At 30.6% G+C, this 17,639-nt stretch overlaps 1 protein-coding gene across 1 annotated transcript in view; it reads left to right on the top strand.

The window, feature by feature from the left end:
- The first annotated feature begins 1,428 nt into the window (after positions 1-1,428).
- RasGAP1 (Ras GTPase activating protein 1) overlaps positions 1,429-17,639 on the top strand; it is a 40,696-nt gene continuing 24,485 nt past the window's right edge. Inside the window, exon 1 of the mRNA XM_065504604.1 lies at positions 1,429-1,956. Coding sequence (XP_065360676.1) covers positions 1,818-1,956 — 139 coding nt within the window. The 5' untranslated portion in view covers positions 1,429-1,817. The remainder of the gene's footprint in view (positions 1,957-17,639) is intronic.

Raw genomic sequence — 17,639 nt, 5'->3', positions numbered from 1 at the left:
ATAAATCTCTTAAAAATGTTGATATCCACATGAAATTCAAGAGAAATAAGTTTCATATTCTAGAATTTGTTTATCAAAATTTAGAAAAGTTTTGAAAATATTGAAAAGTTTTTTTTAACATTTTCACAATTTCTTTAACAAGATTTAAAAAGAGAGACGAGACATAATTGTCAAAAACCTTAGTCTGTTGTCAAAAACCTATCTCTGGCAACAACAAAATACATGCTAGTCAATGTATTTTGTTTTGGTATTAGACATAAGATTTGTTGTATTTTTGTTTGACAAATCGGAGTGTCTCGTCTCTATGTAAAAAGATTTATTTCTAAAATTTAAAAATATTATTTAATGTACCATTGTTTATACAATTCTAAGCTTTTTTATATTTAACCACAATATTTTTCGAGAGAAAAATATTTAATATAATCATGGCTATTCCAGTTCTCACTTTCTCCATTCACCGTATTTTTGAAAGCATAATTACAACAATATGTATTTATATTAAATAAAGTTTCGAAAATTATATAATTAAGGTTAAAAAAATCATGTGTAAACATTTATAATTAGAAATGCTGAGATAATCACATATTATTGTTGTAATTACGCTTCAAAAAATACGGTGAATGGTGAAAGTGAGAACAGGAATAGACCTGAATATTTAATATTTTTCCCTCAAAGTTAATTTTTAAAATAATTCGAAAACAGGAGGTTTATTGTGTAATTATATTCGAAAGGAAAATCATTTGAATTTGTATTCTTGATACATGGAAATTTGAAAATGTTTTCTTTCGAATAGAATTACACAATATTACATAACCCGATACATTAACACTATATATAAAAAAGTAAATATACACAATCCTTCACTTTCATGTTGATTTTAATATTTTTGATTTTTCATATTTATTTAAAAAAAGTGAATTCATTAAAAAAATCAAAAAATTTCATTGGTTTGAATGGATGTGTAATGCATACATTGATATTTAGCTGGTTCTGTTTATTTGCTCACCTGTCGTTTATCTTTCCGTTTCGAATTCACTCCGTTTCATACAACCAGTTGGATTCTATTAAAATGATTTGGAATAAAACATTACGTATGTGTAAAAAAAACAACTTCCAGTAAATTTTTATTTTTTTTACTTTTCAATTATCTTAGTCCTATTTATATAAGTAAATAACTACTGAACCGATATAGGTAAATACTAAAATCATATAAAATTCATATGGCTAGCTATGACAATAAACTCGTACATATATGGTTTTGTAGGCGCTGGGTTTACATATTGCATTTTTACAATTTATCAATAAAAGACAACATTTACTCATTCGAATATATTTTTGTAATGCTTAACTAATTATAGTTTGTTATTAAAAGCGTTATTAATGCAGATTTAATATAATACGATTTAACCAATATAATTTTAGGAAATAAAAAAAAAATGTATAACATTTTAGAACAATAATATTTTCTTCAACAAAAAAAAAAGAAAACATCTAAACAGATGATTTTAATAGAAAATTGTTGTTGTGTCAACAATAGAAAATAAAAAAAAATTTGTTGAATATTTTAATCAATGTGGCAACTTTGTACTCCTCCTGCTCACATGCTCTCGCCTGTGTATTTTTATGGGAGTGTTTGGCTCATAGACCCCCAAATCTAGCTACGAAAAACTTCATCTAAAAAAAATGGTTTTGCTCATGTCAGCCGCAAAATATTAATAATTACCCAACTCGGCAACTCTGTAAAAAGTACTAATAAATACAGCGCCGCAATAAAAACATTAAAAGTGAACCCAAAAACAAAGTGAAACGAAACAAGAATGCACCTGAAAAAGAAACGTTACATGAATGAGGAAAGAGACGACCCTACTACAGATGCTACAAGCATTAGTTATGGATCCAACATGGCCGATAATACACGGGAAGTACGAATAGAGGAGCAATTAAAAGTTAAAATTGGTACGTAAATAAATGACAAAATCAAAAAATAACTAAATAAAACGCGAGTGTAATGAACGTTTAAAAAAGTGCAAAAAATAAACACGCATTTGCCAAAGAAATGCAAAGTAATAATTGTAATAAAATGTGTTGGCGTTGTTAGTGCAAGAGAAGCGCGTCCACTTGAGTGTTCCTATTGAAATGGAAGTGAAACATTGTTGTCAACTTTTGCTGCTAAATAGTTATACATTCTAGTGTCTTCCCAAAAACAAATCTTCAAAATTTAGTTTGCCAATTTCATTATGAAATATTTAAATGGTTGTGCGAAAAAAGTCTGAAAAGTTTTCTCAAATGTGTTGGAATTTTTCATTGAAAAAAGACGTGTTGTGCAAAAGAATGTATTTTTTTTTTTCTTTTTACTTTTGTGTTGTCGGTGATGAGACCAAATAGCTGTCCCTCTCACACCTGTGCTTGTTTGTGTACGATGTGATAATGAGTACCTTGTACTCTATTACACCTTGTTTATATTGCTTGGTGATTAGTGCAGTGTCAATTTTTTCCTAGTTGAGGAACTAGTTGGTAAATGAAACATTTGTTTTTTAAAACGAAATTCCAATACAAATGCATTAAAGATTTGTTATTTTTTTTTCTTTCGTTTCACGTTTAGCTTTGGTAATGTATGTTTTTGTGTAAGATAGTGTGTGTGGTGTTGTTTTTTGTGTTTTGTTTGTCCCCCTCTTTCGTTTTAATGACAATACACGAAATTTGCCTTTTATAAATGGTTCGTTCTTATGAATGAAATTTTCATTTTTTGTTTATGCTTCGTATTCGTTGCCGTCGTTTTCGTTACTGTGTTCCTGTTTGATGTATCGTAGTTTTTTTATTGGTGTTTTTTTGTTGATGAATTTTATGAATGAATGCTTGAATTTAACATTGGAATCAAAAAAAAATTGCACAGTGTTTTAATTTAGAGGAACAAAATTATTCGTATATCATTATTTTTGTATTCGAGTCTAATAAATAAAATACATAATTAAATTACATATTGACTGATCTATCCTTAATTTGATAGATTAACATCTTGGTAAAAATATTCGCTTGAAATAGTAGGTATATACTAGGTTATTCAATCGATTAACCGTTAATCGGTTAACTGATTAATTTTGGACGGTTAACTGTTCAAATAATTTAAAATTGCCGGTTTTCAAATAACAAATAAACCGATTAATTTGTGTCGATTAACCGAAATTCCTTTTTTATGCACTTTAAAAAATTTTTTTGTATTTATTTTTTCCCTTTAAATTCAAATACAAATTTCAAATTAAAATTAGACATTTTTTGAATATCCAATAAACATGATTAGTGAGTATGTATAACAACTGACATATTTAATTTACATGTCTTTGAAACTTTGTTTGTATTTACATGTATAGACGAAACTTTTTTGTTGAAATGAGTCTTTTATCATAAATAAACGAAGCTGTTAAATTAATCAAAATCTAAAACAATCCAAAAAGGAATTCACTCAGGTTTTGTGATAGATAGATGCGTTCCAAGCATAAATTGAATTCGCATAAAACGATACTGTAGCTTCATATAAACTTTAATAATTCGTTCCAAAATTCTTAAAAACCGCAAAAACAAAATCGCATAAAAAATCAATAAAAATATATTTATTTCATTTACTTAAACAGTAAAAACAAAACCCGTTTAAACAAAAATATAATATTAATTCATTAATTACAGAAATAACAGAAAAATATCCAAAAAATAAGCTAAACAATTTTTAAGGAAATTCTGTAAATTTTTATGATTAATCTGAATCGTTTTGCAATTAGTTCAACTTCGTTTTCATCACTAGATGATAGGTATAATCATATTGTAAAATGTTATTTTCATCACTAGAATTAAAAAAAAACATTTAAAATTTTAAAATCTGTAAAAATTCTAAAAAAAATCGTTAATTTAAAAATTGCATAAATTTTAATCCGCATAAAACGAGACCTCCAACATATACAATCATCGAGAGAGTTTTTTTTTTCAATAAAAGTTTTATTAAATTTAAAGAAAAAAATCGTTTAAATTATATTATTTTTATTATTTCAGAAGATCTCACTAAAACCCTAAAAAACTCACACATCGCTCATTTGCTGCAACAACGTCATAATTAAAAAATGTTGTTCCGAGAAAAACGTCTTTGAATGTTTTATGACATTTTACTATTTCTTAAATAAATTTTAAACAAATTTTTACTTATCAAATATACGAGAAAACATGAATTTTAGTTCTGAAGTTTACAACAAAAAAATACTCTCATACAAAAAATAATTGACTTTTTTGAAAACTGATAAAACCAAGGTGTATTCAATAAGGTGAAGTTACTAGCACAGCTGATTTATTGTTTGTTTATTTATATTGAGTTTGAAAGTGTCAAATAGTTGTTTACTCTTTGTGGTTGACATTTATAATATTTAAATTGAAAAAATAAAAAACGAAAAATTATTCAAATAAATTTATGAAAATCAATTAAATAAGTTGTGTATTTTGGATTTGCGAGTATTTTACATATACAGCTTAATGCTTAGAACTCCTTTCGCGAATTAGGTTGTGTATTTTGGACTTGTGAGTATTTTAAACAGACAGACAAAGCTAAATGCTGATTTTCATTACAAACTCCTTACAAGAATTAGTTTGTATATTTTGGACTTGCTACAGTTTTACACAAACAGATGGACACTGTTAAATGGATAGTTTAAAAGTTATATTGTAATCACTAAGCTTTTTATTCACGTTCGACGCATTTATAAAAAATTACCAGTAATTTATTTATTTATTTTTTTAATTTTTCTGTTTTGACATTCTCAATCTCTTGACAAATAAAAAATATTGTCTTTGTTGTGTTTGTTGCCGAGACGCTCTCACCTGATTAATACGCCTTGGATAAAACTATATTTGCCGTTTTTTATGTTTTTGTACATGTTGTATTTTCAATTTAAAATAGAAATTATTCGGTTAATCGATTAAACCTCGATTAAATTTTTGCTCGATGAACCGATTAAACCAGAAACCCGATTAATTGAATACCCTAGTATATACCAAGGCGAATTTATACAAGGTGGAGTCAGTCAAACAGCTGATAATTTTTTTTTCGCTTTTTGGTTCTAACAACTGTCAAAGCTTGTTTTTATATTTAAATATCTACATATTCTAAGCTTATTAACAAAATATTTATTGTTTACATAAATAAGTAAAGCCCTCACTATTCAATTATATACACTATACCCAATAAGCATTTTTACTGGAATTCAAGTTGAAAGCAAGTGTAATTCAAGCCTTGAATTATAGTCAAGCAATTGAATTACAGTTGTATTACACTTTATTTCAATAGCATTCTCCAGTAAAAAGGAAACATAAATTTAAGCCATATGTTTTTTGTTTGAAAAATAAATAAATTTTCAAATATTTTTCATGTCTAAAGTATAATTACATTTGCATTCAAGTCAAATTCCAACAAAATGTTCAAGTGCTTGAATTTTTAGGGCTTTGGTGCTTACTGGGTATATATTAAGTTTAAATACTCATTTGTTTAATTATTCATTTTGGTTTTTTGACATTTGTTAAGACCAATCGTTGTTTTTGTAGAACTGACACCACCTTGTATGAATTCGCCTTGGTATATACGATGCACTGATTTGCTTTTTTGCAAATTCTTAATTGATACATCCATATTTAAGTTTTGTGATGTGAATAATTCATAATTGGGCTGAATTTACAGTACTTGCCCTTGCAATATGTATGTATAGTAAAAAAGCTGTTTAGATAGAACCAAAAACAAAATACATACCTACATTAAAACTACTTGCTTACACTTTTCGTTTTTAAATGATTTAATAAATAAATTTCAATATTATTTAAAAACAAAATTTATAGAAAATTTTAATACTTTGGAAAAAATATAAAATAAATTAAAAAAAAACGCTCATTTGCTTTTTTTTACCAGATTAAGAGCTCTACTTATAAATAATATTGTATTTTTACACTCATACTTTTAGTGTCAGCAATTTTTTCATAGTTTTTTGGTGTTTGCATTCTTTTACCTTGATGATAAATACCTGCCTATGAATGCAAAATACAATGTAAGGGCAAATAAGTATATATTAACAAAATAAAATTTAAATAAAACAAAGTAAAATGTTTGTTGCTTCCCAGTTCGATTTTAATACTAAAAACTAAACCTTGAGTTTTTGATTACATAGTTCGAATTCAATTGTAAAGCATGAAAAATATCTGCTATACCTATACATAATATATCTATAGAGATTTTAGTTTTCCAAGCAAACGATCACTAGATATCTAATTTAATGAATGACAAAATCCCTTCAAATGATCAAAGCCATTGGCCCATAATCATAGTCAGAAATCTTATATATAAAAAGAAGTGTACATTTTGATGTCACCACTAACTGCGAAAACGGCTCGACCGATTTCAACCAAAATTTCAGGGTACGTTGGATGGTCTGTAGATGGTTTATGTGAAGTTTGCACGAAATCGGCATAATGGTTCCGGAGATATTGCTGTACCGATTTTTATCCAATTTTCAGTGAATCTTCAGATTTTTGATTTTCGGTCTGTTGGCGGAGGGGCGTGGTAAAATCAAATTTTTACACTATACCGCTAATGATTTCAAGCATAAGGCCAATCGTTGACTATTTCTGGCTCACATTTGGAAAATTCATGTTTTTTATGTGGTTTGCTCCCGAGTAAATAAAAGAAAGAAACGTATATCCCCTGTACTTAAGATGAATTCATAAATACATCCGTTTCTTTTGTTTAAGGGCCACTGTACTTATAGATATCTGCTACAACTTTGTCAAATGACGACCTCAGTGTTTCGGTTGCGATGTCAGGTCGGGGGAGTCCGTGCTTTTTTTTGTCCGACACTGTATATTCAAATCGAGATGCAATATAAAACAGAATTATTGTAAGGGCCAGCAACGCGGACCGGGTTCAGCTAGTAAAGTATATTTTAAGAGAAATAAAGTCGTTTTTACTTAAGAGTAGACTTTAGGTCTACCATAGACAAGTTAAAATATACTTTTGACGTTAAAGTCGACTGTAATTATAAAACTAGCTGAAGCTGTTTTAACTCATTTAACAACAGCATCAGCTGTTCTTTGCCATGTAAAAAACTTCGACATAAAGTCAAAAATGTTTATGTTACAAAATATTTTCATAGATTTTGCAATTATTGAACAGTTATTAATAAAATTAGTACCAAAATAGCCGAAATATAATATTAATCTAACGTTTTCCACCACAAACTGTTTTTTTTTCTTTAGTTTTTCTGGTTACTTTTATTGTTTATTGTTTATTTTTTCTAAATTTTCTATGTCAGCTGTTGAGTGCTGCCACTTGTCTATATTTTGTTGTATATTCTCCACCATACGTTTTAAACTTTTTATCAACAACACATTAAAATACCTATGTAGGTATAGTGTAAAGATTTTGTTTACAGAAAAAATGATTTTCAAAATTTAGTTTTTATTGATGTATGTAAAAGTCAGTAGTTTGTGGTGATGAAATCGTTTTAAAGATATGAATCAGATTCTAATAATTTCTTAACCATATAGGTACGTATAGTTTATATAATTATATAAATTGTAGATTTCAAATACATAATGTATAACATGATAAGTATACTAAGCCATAGGGCACAAACTTAAACAAATGTGATTTTCAATAGCGACTTTTTACAAAACAGCATTTCATTTGATATATATTATTGAACCCAAAGTCCCCTTAAATGTCAAATGCTGAAATAAAATTGTACATTTTTTTATTATGGATTTTTTTATGTCATTTGAAAGAGTTTTGGCAAAAGCTTTCAAACAATAACATAATAATAACATGATATTTTATATTAACCCATTCGACACCAACTTCGATAAATGTGCTTTTTACACTGACTTTTAATATGTATACATTTTATAGAATATATTGGGTGTATGACTTAAAATTTCGTCACTTTTTCCAATTATTAGCTTAGACTATAAGGCGGGTGAGGCGAAACTTCCCAACCGTAATATTACGGTTTTATTTCTGGGCAGTAGCATTCGGTATAGGTGATTGTTTGACAAGATTTCAGCAGCTCATAATAGATTGGATCCTTTTGCTCCCACCAAATACAAGGCATTACTTTACCGCCACGTATATTTGGCTTTGGTGTCATACGATCTCTTACGCTTCGAGTTATCGTAATGGATCAATTTTTCATCGCAAGTAATTATTCAAGCATTATTTTGGACAGGCAAGATCGTCGTTCAAGGTCTCTCGGCTTCAATTCGGATTAGCTGGTAACAACAATCTTCTTGGTCTTCAAACTTTTCTCGCTAGCCTGGGTGATATTTGTCATTCCTGTCATAATCATCACTTCTGAACCGAACAAACCATATATAGCACGTTGAAACCATGAAACACATTGACCATAAGTTTTATGGAGCAATCGGTGTGCTTCAGTGGCACTTTTTTCAAATTAAAGAAGTAAAGCAAAACTTCCCGCATGACGATTCGTTGGTACAAAAAAGTTCAATGCTGTAAAACATTTGCTGACTTATTAATCCGAGCAGCATTCCTCGAAATTCGAAAAAGGAAAACACAACATATGTAATATACTTAGAGTATAGAGTAATAGTATTGCTATATTTCTGATCCCTAGTGTATGTAAAAATGGAAACCGCACAAAGTTTTTTTTTGTATATAGAAAAATACGCAAATATAGAGAACACTTTGGTTGATGACAAACTATACAATTTATATTTTATATTTTGCTTTTTCTATGTTATTCTCTCTAATTAAATAATTAGTATGCAGTACATATTTAGCCCTGACATATATTTATTCATTTATACGAGAAATAGGTAAGAGTTCATTTTCATAAGTCTCATAACTTTTCTGAATGGTATACAGTGGCTCCAACGCATATTCGGACAAGATTTTGTCTAATGTAAATGTGCTCTAAACATCAAAATAATGCACCAAAAAAAATATTTTTTTTCTCCTATAATTACGCTGCACATTCCAATAAATCTAAAATATAACAAGAATTAAAATTTGCATAACTAAAACTGTAAATTTTTGCAGAAAAACCAAAATAATTCAATTTCTTGAGTTCAACACATAATCGGACAAAGTAAAATAAGTATTCCAAAGTGGCCGATCAATATTTAGTTGCGTATCCTTTGTTGTGTAGAATGGCCTGTAATCGCTTTATAATCGATTCTACCATGTTTTAGTTCCATGCTTCAAGTAAGGACTCTTCTAGCTGAACTAACGTGTTACTTTTTATATGATGTACTCTCCTAGCTAATTCCTCCCAAAGATGCTCAATTACATTAAAGTCTGGAATCTGTGCAGGTGTTTCTATATGTTTGGAGTTCCTTAGTATGGATCAACCTTAGCTAAGCAACACAAAGGATATGCAACTAAATATTGATAGGCCACTTTGGAATACCTATTTTACTTTGTCCGATTAGTGTTGAACTCAAGAAATTGAATTATTTTGGGTTTTCTGCAAAAATTTACAGTTTTAGTTATGCAAATTTTAATTTTTGTTATTTTTTAGATTTATTGGAATGTGCAGTGTAGTTATAAGCGAAAAAACTATTTTTTTGGTGCATTATTTTGATGTTTAGAGCACATTTACATTAGACAAAATCTTGTCCGATTATGCGTTGGAGCCACTGTATTTTCTTGGGAATGTCTTTTTTGTTTGTTTTTATTTATTCAACCTGTTATTGATTTTACCATTATAAAGAAAATATAGTAATAAAGTTTTCAACCGATTGAGGCGACCAACAAATACAACAAAATTAAAATAACTTTTGACTTTTTATTTACCTTTGAAAAATAAGTTTTTCCATTTAAATGAACTAACAATTTAAAAACAAAACCTAGATATTTCAAGTTCCCTACCAAAACACGAACTGTGGTTTATTATTAAAAAAAGTTAGAATCATATTCTGTAATTATGCATAAACTCTAAAATACCATATGAAATAACTCAAAGGAAACAAACTCGCAAATTTATCACAAATTGTCTTTTCAGTGAAAAGATTTTTTTTTTTTTGTTATATTTCCGTTTTCCATTGCGATATGTGTTTGACTAAAAATACGTTGGTTTGTGTGAAATTCTCTACATGTTTTTATATTTATTTAGCTGTGCTCGTATCAGTAGTTGTGAATTATTATTATTATTTTCTTCATTTTGATTTCTCTGGTATTTGTATGAATTTAATTTTTATGGAATATTGCACGCTTGACTTGTCAAGCAAACATTTTATATATTTATTATTTAATTTTTTTTCTGTTGAGAGTTTTCGTTTTCATTTTTCTCAATGTATGTAGTATGTGTACTTGGTTAGTTATTTTTACAGAAAAACAATGTTACTACTAACAATTATTGGATAGATCACAACATTTCATCTTCATGGTTAATGTTTTCTTCTTCAGTTAGTTTTCTTCTTTTTATATTTTTAACTTTTCTTTTCAACTCATTTATACTACAGATTTTGTAATGAATTTTTGCATGTTCATTTCTGTTTTTTTTTTTTTTTTTTATTATTTGTTTTATTTCTCACATTGCTTGTAGTTCATGTTTAAATTCAAGATTTCTTTTTTTTTCTTTTAATTTCATTAGAGTCTAATGAAATTAAAAGAAAACATAAAGTCTAATGATTAGACTTTATGTTTTCTTTTTTAATCTTTGCTTTAGGTTTTCTGTGAGTTTTCGAATTGATTCCTTCTATTATATTAATATTGTTTAAATTTAAAAACATTCATAATTGTTTGTCTAAATATTAATAAAAAGCTAACAATTAGCAGAACATTCCTTTATACATTCGAGATCATAACAATTATAGTTATTTTGTTCGCAATGGGTAAGGACTTTTTCCGTTTCAGCAGATATATCGTTCTTTGTATTATATTAAAAGTTATTTCATGTGTAATATGACTAAAACAATAAAATGTTTTCCCGTTTACCTAAAAGTTAGAAGAAAAGTTAATAAATATATAAGATAAATACAGCCATGGTCATTAAAATAGGACACTTTTGATGCTTGAAAGATATAGAATTGCAATTTTATAGCAATTTTCAAGAAAAAGTTTTGAAATTAACTTTTAAATTATGAAAAAAAAAATCCCCGGGAAAATTTTCCTCTTCTTATTTTTAACATTGAATTTGAAAAGGAATAATGGGAAAAGGGAAAAACCTCCCGTGGATTTTTTTTCATAATTGGGTTATAAGTCTCTATATCTCAAGTGTGTTGAATTCACATACTACTCAAGGGGAATTCATACATTACCAAATGACAAAAAACAGAAATGATAAATGGATAATTTTGAATAGATGGGGCGTAACTTATTTAAGTAAAAAATAAATATTTTGTTAAAGTTATTTATAGACGGCAATACTGAGTCAAATTATCATAATACAATTTCATCGTCTAAACAAAATTTGTATTAGATTTTAAAAAATACAAATAATTTTTTTGATTTACGGTCGGTATTGAAAATTTGTTTAAAACAATTCAAAAACTTTTTATTTTCATATGTATCGGGTATGTATTTATAAAAACAAATAAGGCAAACAAAAATGTCAAGAAAATATAAAATAAAAATAAAGTTTGTAGAAAAATATCAATCAACAAAGAAATAAACTAAACAATAAATGTTTTTTCGAAACTATTTTTTGAAATACCGAATGATTTCAATAATATTTTAAATTTGATAAGTGTTAATATTCAGTATTTAAAATATTATTGAAATCATTCGATCATTCATTAATCAATCATTTGATAAGTGTTAATATTCAGTATGCGAAAAGGAAAGCCTGGAGGGACTTCTGTAGCGGCGTGGAAGGATCCTCTGAGACTAACCGATTACGTAAAATCTTATCAACCTCCCCGGTTGTACCAAGCTATATTCAGAAACCCTGCGGTAGATGGACTCTGAATTGTAAGGAAACACTTGAGGTCCTTCTGGACACTCATTTCCCGGGCTGCCTCCCAGTTGATGTTGAAACTGTGAATGGGGCTGCTGATTCTGTTGCTCCGTGTGAAAACTCTGTTCCGGTGAACAGAGAAAGAATTCAATGGGCAATTAAGAGCTTCGACCCATTTAAATCCCCTGGGCCGGATGGCATTATTCCTGCTGATCTTCAGAAGAACGAAGAAATAGTTGTACCATGGCTCATTAACATATACACAGCGTGTATCAAATGGACCTATATTCCCACGTGGTGGACGAGGTGTAGAGTAGTCTTCATTCCTAAAGGAGGCAAGGCGACTCATACTAAACCAAAGGACTACAGGCCAATCAGTCTCGCATCCTTTTTGCTGAAAACCCTAGAAAGGGTGATTGATGTATACCTGAGAATGACCATTCCGACTGAACTCATCTCTAAATCCCAACATGCCTATACTAAGGGCAGATCTGTGGAAACAGCTCTACACTCGCTAGTTGGCTCCATTGAAGAGTCGCTATCACATAAGGAGTATTCACTTGTTGCCTTCCTTGATATTGAAGGAGCTTTTAATAATGTCAGACCCGACGCCATCCTATCTGCGATGGAGGAACTTGGGATTGACATTTGTATACGCCGGTTAGTCGGAAAGATACTCGGCTACAGAGTCATATGTGCTACCCTAGGTGGTACAAGTGTTTCAAAAGTGGCCAATCGCGGAACCCCACAGGGTGGTGTATTATCTCCACTTCTGTGGAACCTGGCTATGAATACCCTGTTGGTCAGGATGGACAACAGAAGGATTAAAACAGTCGCGTACGCTGACGATGTAGCAGTTTTTATATCCGGTAAATTTCTGGATACAATATCTAGTTGTATGGAATCAGCATTAAGTACACTGAGTGAGTGGAGTATATCGAGTGGACTTAGTGTGAACCCCCAAAAAACGGAACTGGTTCTCTTCACTAGGAGGTATAAGATCGATGACTTTAGACCACCTAGACTGAATGGAATCAGTCTTGAAATTAGGGATAATGCAAAATATCTTGGCATCATTCTAGATAAGAGATTGTCCTGGAATTTGAATATTCAGAATAGGATTAACAAGGCCTACGTGGCCATCTACTCCTGCAAAAAGGCAATTGGTACTAACTGGGGCATTATGCCGAAAGGTATCGATTGGATCTTCAAAGCAGTCGTCAAACCCATCTTGTTCTATGGAGTATTGGTGTGGTGGCAGGCATTGGATAATGTTACTCACCGGAAAGCCGTTGAACGAGTTCTAAGGACTATTGCGATACTGATTACAGGCGCTATAAGGTCTACTTCCTCTAAGGCACTTTTTACTATTCTAAACTGGCTACCAGTGGATTTGATGGTGATACAAATGGCTCTCAACTCTGCTGTGAGACTAAATGCGGGGGGTTCGTGGTCTGGTAAGGATCTTGGACACTCTAGGATAATGAATTACTATGGGTTTATACATGGTAATATCGATTACTGCATCGCAAAACCTTTTTTCGATAGGCATTTCCATATTATGATCCCGAATAGGGATCTATGGCAGCGCGGACTCTTCCCTCCTGCTGATGTCATACGGATATATACGGATGGCTCTAATAGGGGTAATAGGGTCGGTGGAGGTTTCTATATTGAAAACTTTGGGATAAGATCCTACTTCAGGCTACCTAACTTCTGTACTGTTCTTCAGGCGGAAATTACTGCCATTAAACGCGCAACCAACTGGCTGAGGTATTATCGAATATCTGGTGATATATGTATATTTACTGACAGCAAGGCTGCTGTTAACGGAATAGCGGGTGTCTTTACGACATCTAGGTTAACCGAGGAATGCCGGGTATCTCTAAATGAGATAGCGAGACATTCTAGGATAACGCTTATATGGGTCCCTGGACACGATGGAAATCAGGGTAATTGTATAGCAGATGATCTGGCCAAAAGGGGTGCGATGTTGAGTGAGGAGGCGATCGACCCCTTTTCTGGTATTTCCCTTGTTAAATGCAAGATGGCTGTTCAGCAGAAACTGTATGAGACTGCACAAAACAGGTGGACTAATGAACCTTCCTGTGCCACAGCGAGGTCGACTTGGCCCGTATATGATGCCAACAGGACGAATCTACTTGTAGAATACCGTCGTGAGCAAATAAGGCTAATTGTCTCCTTTATTACAGGGCACTGTTTAATCGGGACACATGCTAGAAGATTGGGCCTACGGTACAATGATTACTGTAGAAGCTGTCATAATGAAGAAGAGGAAGAGACTGTATATCACCTTTTCTGCCAATGCCCGGCTCTTACAAACCTGAGGGAACGCATCCTTGGATTTCCATTCCTATCATGCTTGGACGAGCTATCGAGGATGAATCTTAGACGAATCTACTCCTTCATCCGGGAATCTGGCTGGTTTAACCTGGAGGCAACGGAAGTATTATAAATACCCTGTTGTCTACCCCTTGGGTATCACAATGGGATCAGATTTAAATGGACCCAAGTGAGCTGCTTGAGGAGCAGCAGCCCATGGAACCTAACCTAACCTAATATTCAGTATTGCCGTCTATAAATACCTTAATAAGCATAGATTATGTAAATATTGAAATATAAGAACAAGCTTTGACAGACGCTAGAACCAAAAAAGCGAACAAATCTAATCAGCTGTTTGACTTGATTCTACCTTGTATGAATACGACTTGATACTAATTGTGAGAAGAGACAGTGGTTGTTGTAGAAAAATGAGGGCCCATGTTATTCTTTGTTCACGACCTATATTGACCTTTAAATTAGCCTCTTGGGTAACAGTGTAAAGTTAGATTTTTGATTTTCGGTATGTGATAAACAATTTTGTTTGCTCTTGCATTAGGTGCATGAATAAGAAATTTCCATACTAAATTTTTGAATTCATTGGAACCAGCTGAAATGCCACTACATGTGTTAACATTGAAGGCATGATCACCGACTTTATCCGACACTGTATATTAAAATCGAGATCGAGATGCAATATAAAACAGATGTTTTCTAAGGGCCAGCAACGCGGACCGGGTTCAGCTAGTATGATATATAATATAATAAGCAAATATAATAATATGTTTTGTATGTCACTGTACATACAAAAGTACATTTATAGAAATCTTAACCACTCAATGAATTACTTATTACGAACACATATTTTTTTTTTACAATAAACCCCTTTTTATGATTCTTATTCTTCTTAACCACAGAGAAAATAAAAGTTGATTTTTTTTAGATTGAAGCCTTATAAAAAAAATAATTGTGTACAACTATTGTAGCTATAGTGACTCTCATTATGATTCAGATTTTATACCTTACACCTTACCTTACCATAGTGGGATGGTATAACACCGTGCAACCTTAATTTGTAAAAGTACCATTCATAGTAACACTGATTACAAAGTTTTTCTTTATCGCGTCAAATATTCCTTTAAATGGACTTTAAAACTTCAAAGGATAAACAATTTTCAAAGAATTATATTAAATTAGTATATAAAATCTCCAAAAAAATTGAAACGTTAGTTCAACTAAAGGAGGCCTTACTAGAAGCATGAAACTCCATAGAGCCGGAAGTATGCCAAAACTTGGTAAAATCGATTCCAAAACGTTCCAAATATATATCGCGCATTTTGGGATACCTATTTTGCCTATTATGCGTTTATTGCATGAAATTCAGTTATTTTATGTTTTCTCTTTAATTTGGTAATTGTCACAAATTTCTGACCACATGGCTAACTCCAATATATATATTTTGGGTCATTTGACACGTATTTGCTCTTTGCAGCACAGAGAAAAGTCAATTGGTTAGTTTATACATCCCATGCAATCTAGGGTGAAGATAATTATCATGTAAGGGTCTTTAAGAGCTAGTTTCTGGGATAGAGATAATCTACATTCTTCGCTTAAACCTAAATTAAACTAAAAATTGTGTTTCTCACTTATTGTTTATATGCTATATAATCTAGGTTTAACTGATCATAATTGGTGAGTTAAACCTAAGTATAAAATGCCAAAGCACAAACAGATGAAAAATAAAATAAACAATTCAGCACAGCAGCTCTTTGTTTTTATTTGCTTTATTAACATCAATATAATTTTTAATATACATTTTATATACTTTAATGTCTCTTTTTCTTTTAGAAAGTTAAAATTTGCAAAAAAAGTTATGTAACGCGGTTGCTTTTTCTTATAAAATGTATAGTATTGCCATATTTATATGAAAAAATTTGAAGAATAAACATGTGATTTGACTGAAAAGTATGGCAATGCTAACAAAATTAATCCACTAGTGAGAAACACAATCATTGGTTAAATTCCGGCAAAATATGTTTCAGGATTAATATAACAGCGTGTTAAGCTGAGTTTAACTGACAAGTAAGAAACTAGCTCTAAGTAATCTTCAGTGTAGACACTTTAAACTTTTATTTTGTACTCCACTTGTTTGTGAGTAATTCGTACAGAGATGTTTTATACAAATTGTGTTAATATAACTCTCATACAGTTTATTTTCCTTTTTGCATAAGCATACTGATATCCCAAGTAACCTATAGTTAAGTCAATTGTCACTTTAGTGTCTCCAAGTAACCTATAGTGTAGACAATTTAAACGTTTATTTTGTACTGCACTTCAGAAAGTAGTTATTTTATCCACCAGAAGTAATCTATTGGAGAGTGGTCGGAGGAAGGTTTATTTACAAGCAATCGGTTATTGGGATATCTATGAGGTGTCGTTTTAACTGACTATGTGAGGTCATTTAGCACTCGTACATGTATTGCAGCTGATCCAGTAACCAGTTAGGTAGCTAGTAAGGTAATGTAAATCTAATTCGTTGACCAGCTACCAGAGAGTATCATTGTAAACAAAAAGGGTTAAGTGACCGCCTGCTTAGGACATGCACTCGTTAAAATAACTAGTCATGTAGCTAGTTATGTGACTAGTTGTCACCCTAAATAATAGATAAAATCTCTAGTTCGTGACAGTCTCCTAGAACTGCTGGGATGTTCTGTACATGTACAATGAATGACAACATTAAAATTATTGAAAAAAAATAAAAAAAAAAGTAACAACCACAGTAAACTTTAAAAATAAAAACAACATCAAAACTAAAAACTGTAGCTGCTGCAATAATTAATTTCTCTTAAAAAGGCAATTAATTAGAAGCCAGTATTGCAACAATTATTTATTAGACATTTCATTAGAAGTATTTATGTATGTATGTATGTGTAATTTATATGTTTGTATGTGTCTGTACATACTCGTACTTTTGAAGAAACTCATTGCCAACTGTGTTTAAAATAGTTGCCATATATACATGCGGCATTTTCACAAATTATAAAGATTCTTATAGAAAAAGCTATGAAATGAGTGACAATTGAAAGTCTGTTTTTCTAATTTCATGTTCTTTTTATTGTATTAATCATAGGAGGGCTGTTTCATGAGTTATACATTTAAAATTACTAGTGACAAATGAGAACCAAATCATTGGATATGTATTATAAATAATTATAGTATTTTAACTTCTTTGTAAGTTGTGAAAAATACCTGCTGTAAAATATTTGAATCATAACTGATTAATGTAAGACAAAAAGTAAACATACTTGGTGTGCAATGAAAATGTTGTGATTTGAAAACTACATACTAATTTTGTTTTTTTGC

The sequence above is a fragment of the Calliphora vicina genome, chromosome 3, assembly GCF_958450345.1.
Source record: "Calliphora vicina chromosome 3, idCalVici1.1, whole genome shotgun sequence".
Taxonomy (NCBI): domain Eukaryota; kingdom Metazoa; phylum Arthropoda; class Insecta; order Diptera; family Calliphoridae; genus Calliphora; species Calliphora vicina.
Note: the sequence above shows the minus strand (reverse complement) of the source record. Positions and strands in the feature narration are given on the sequence as shown.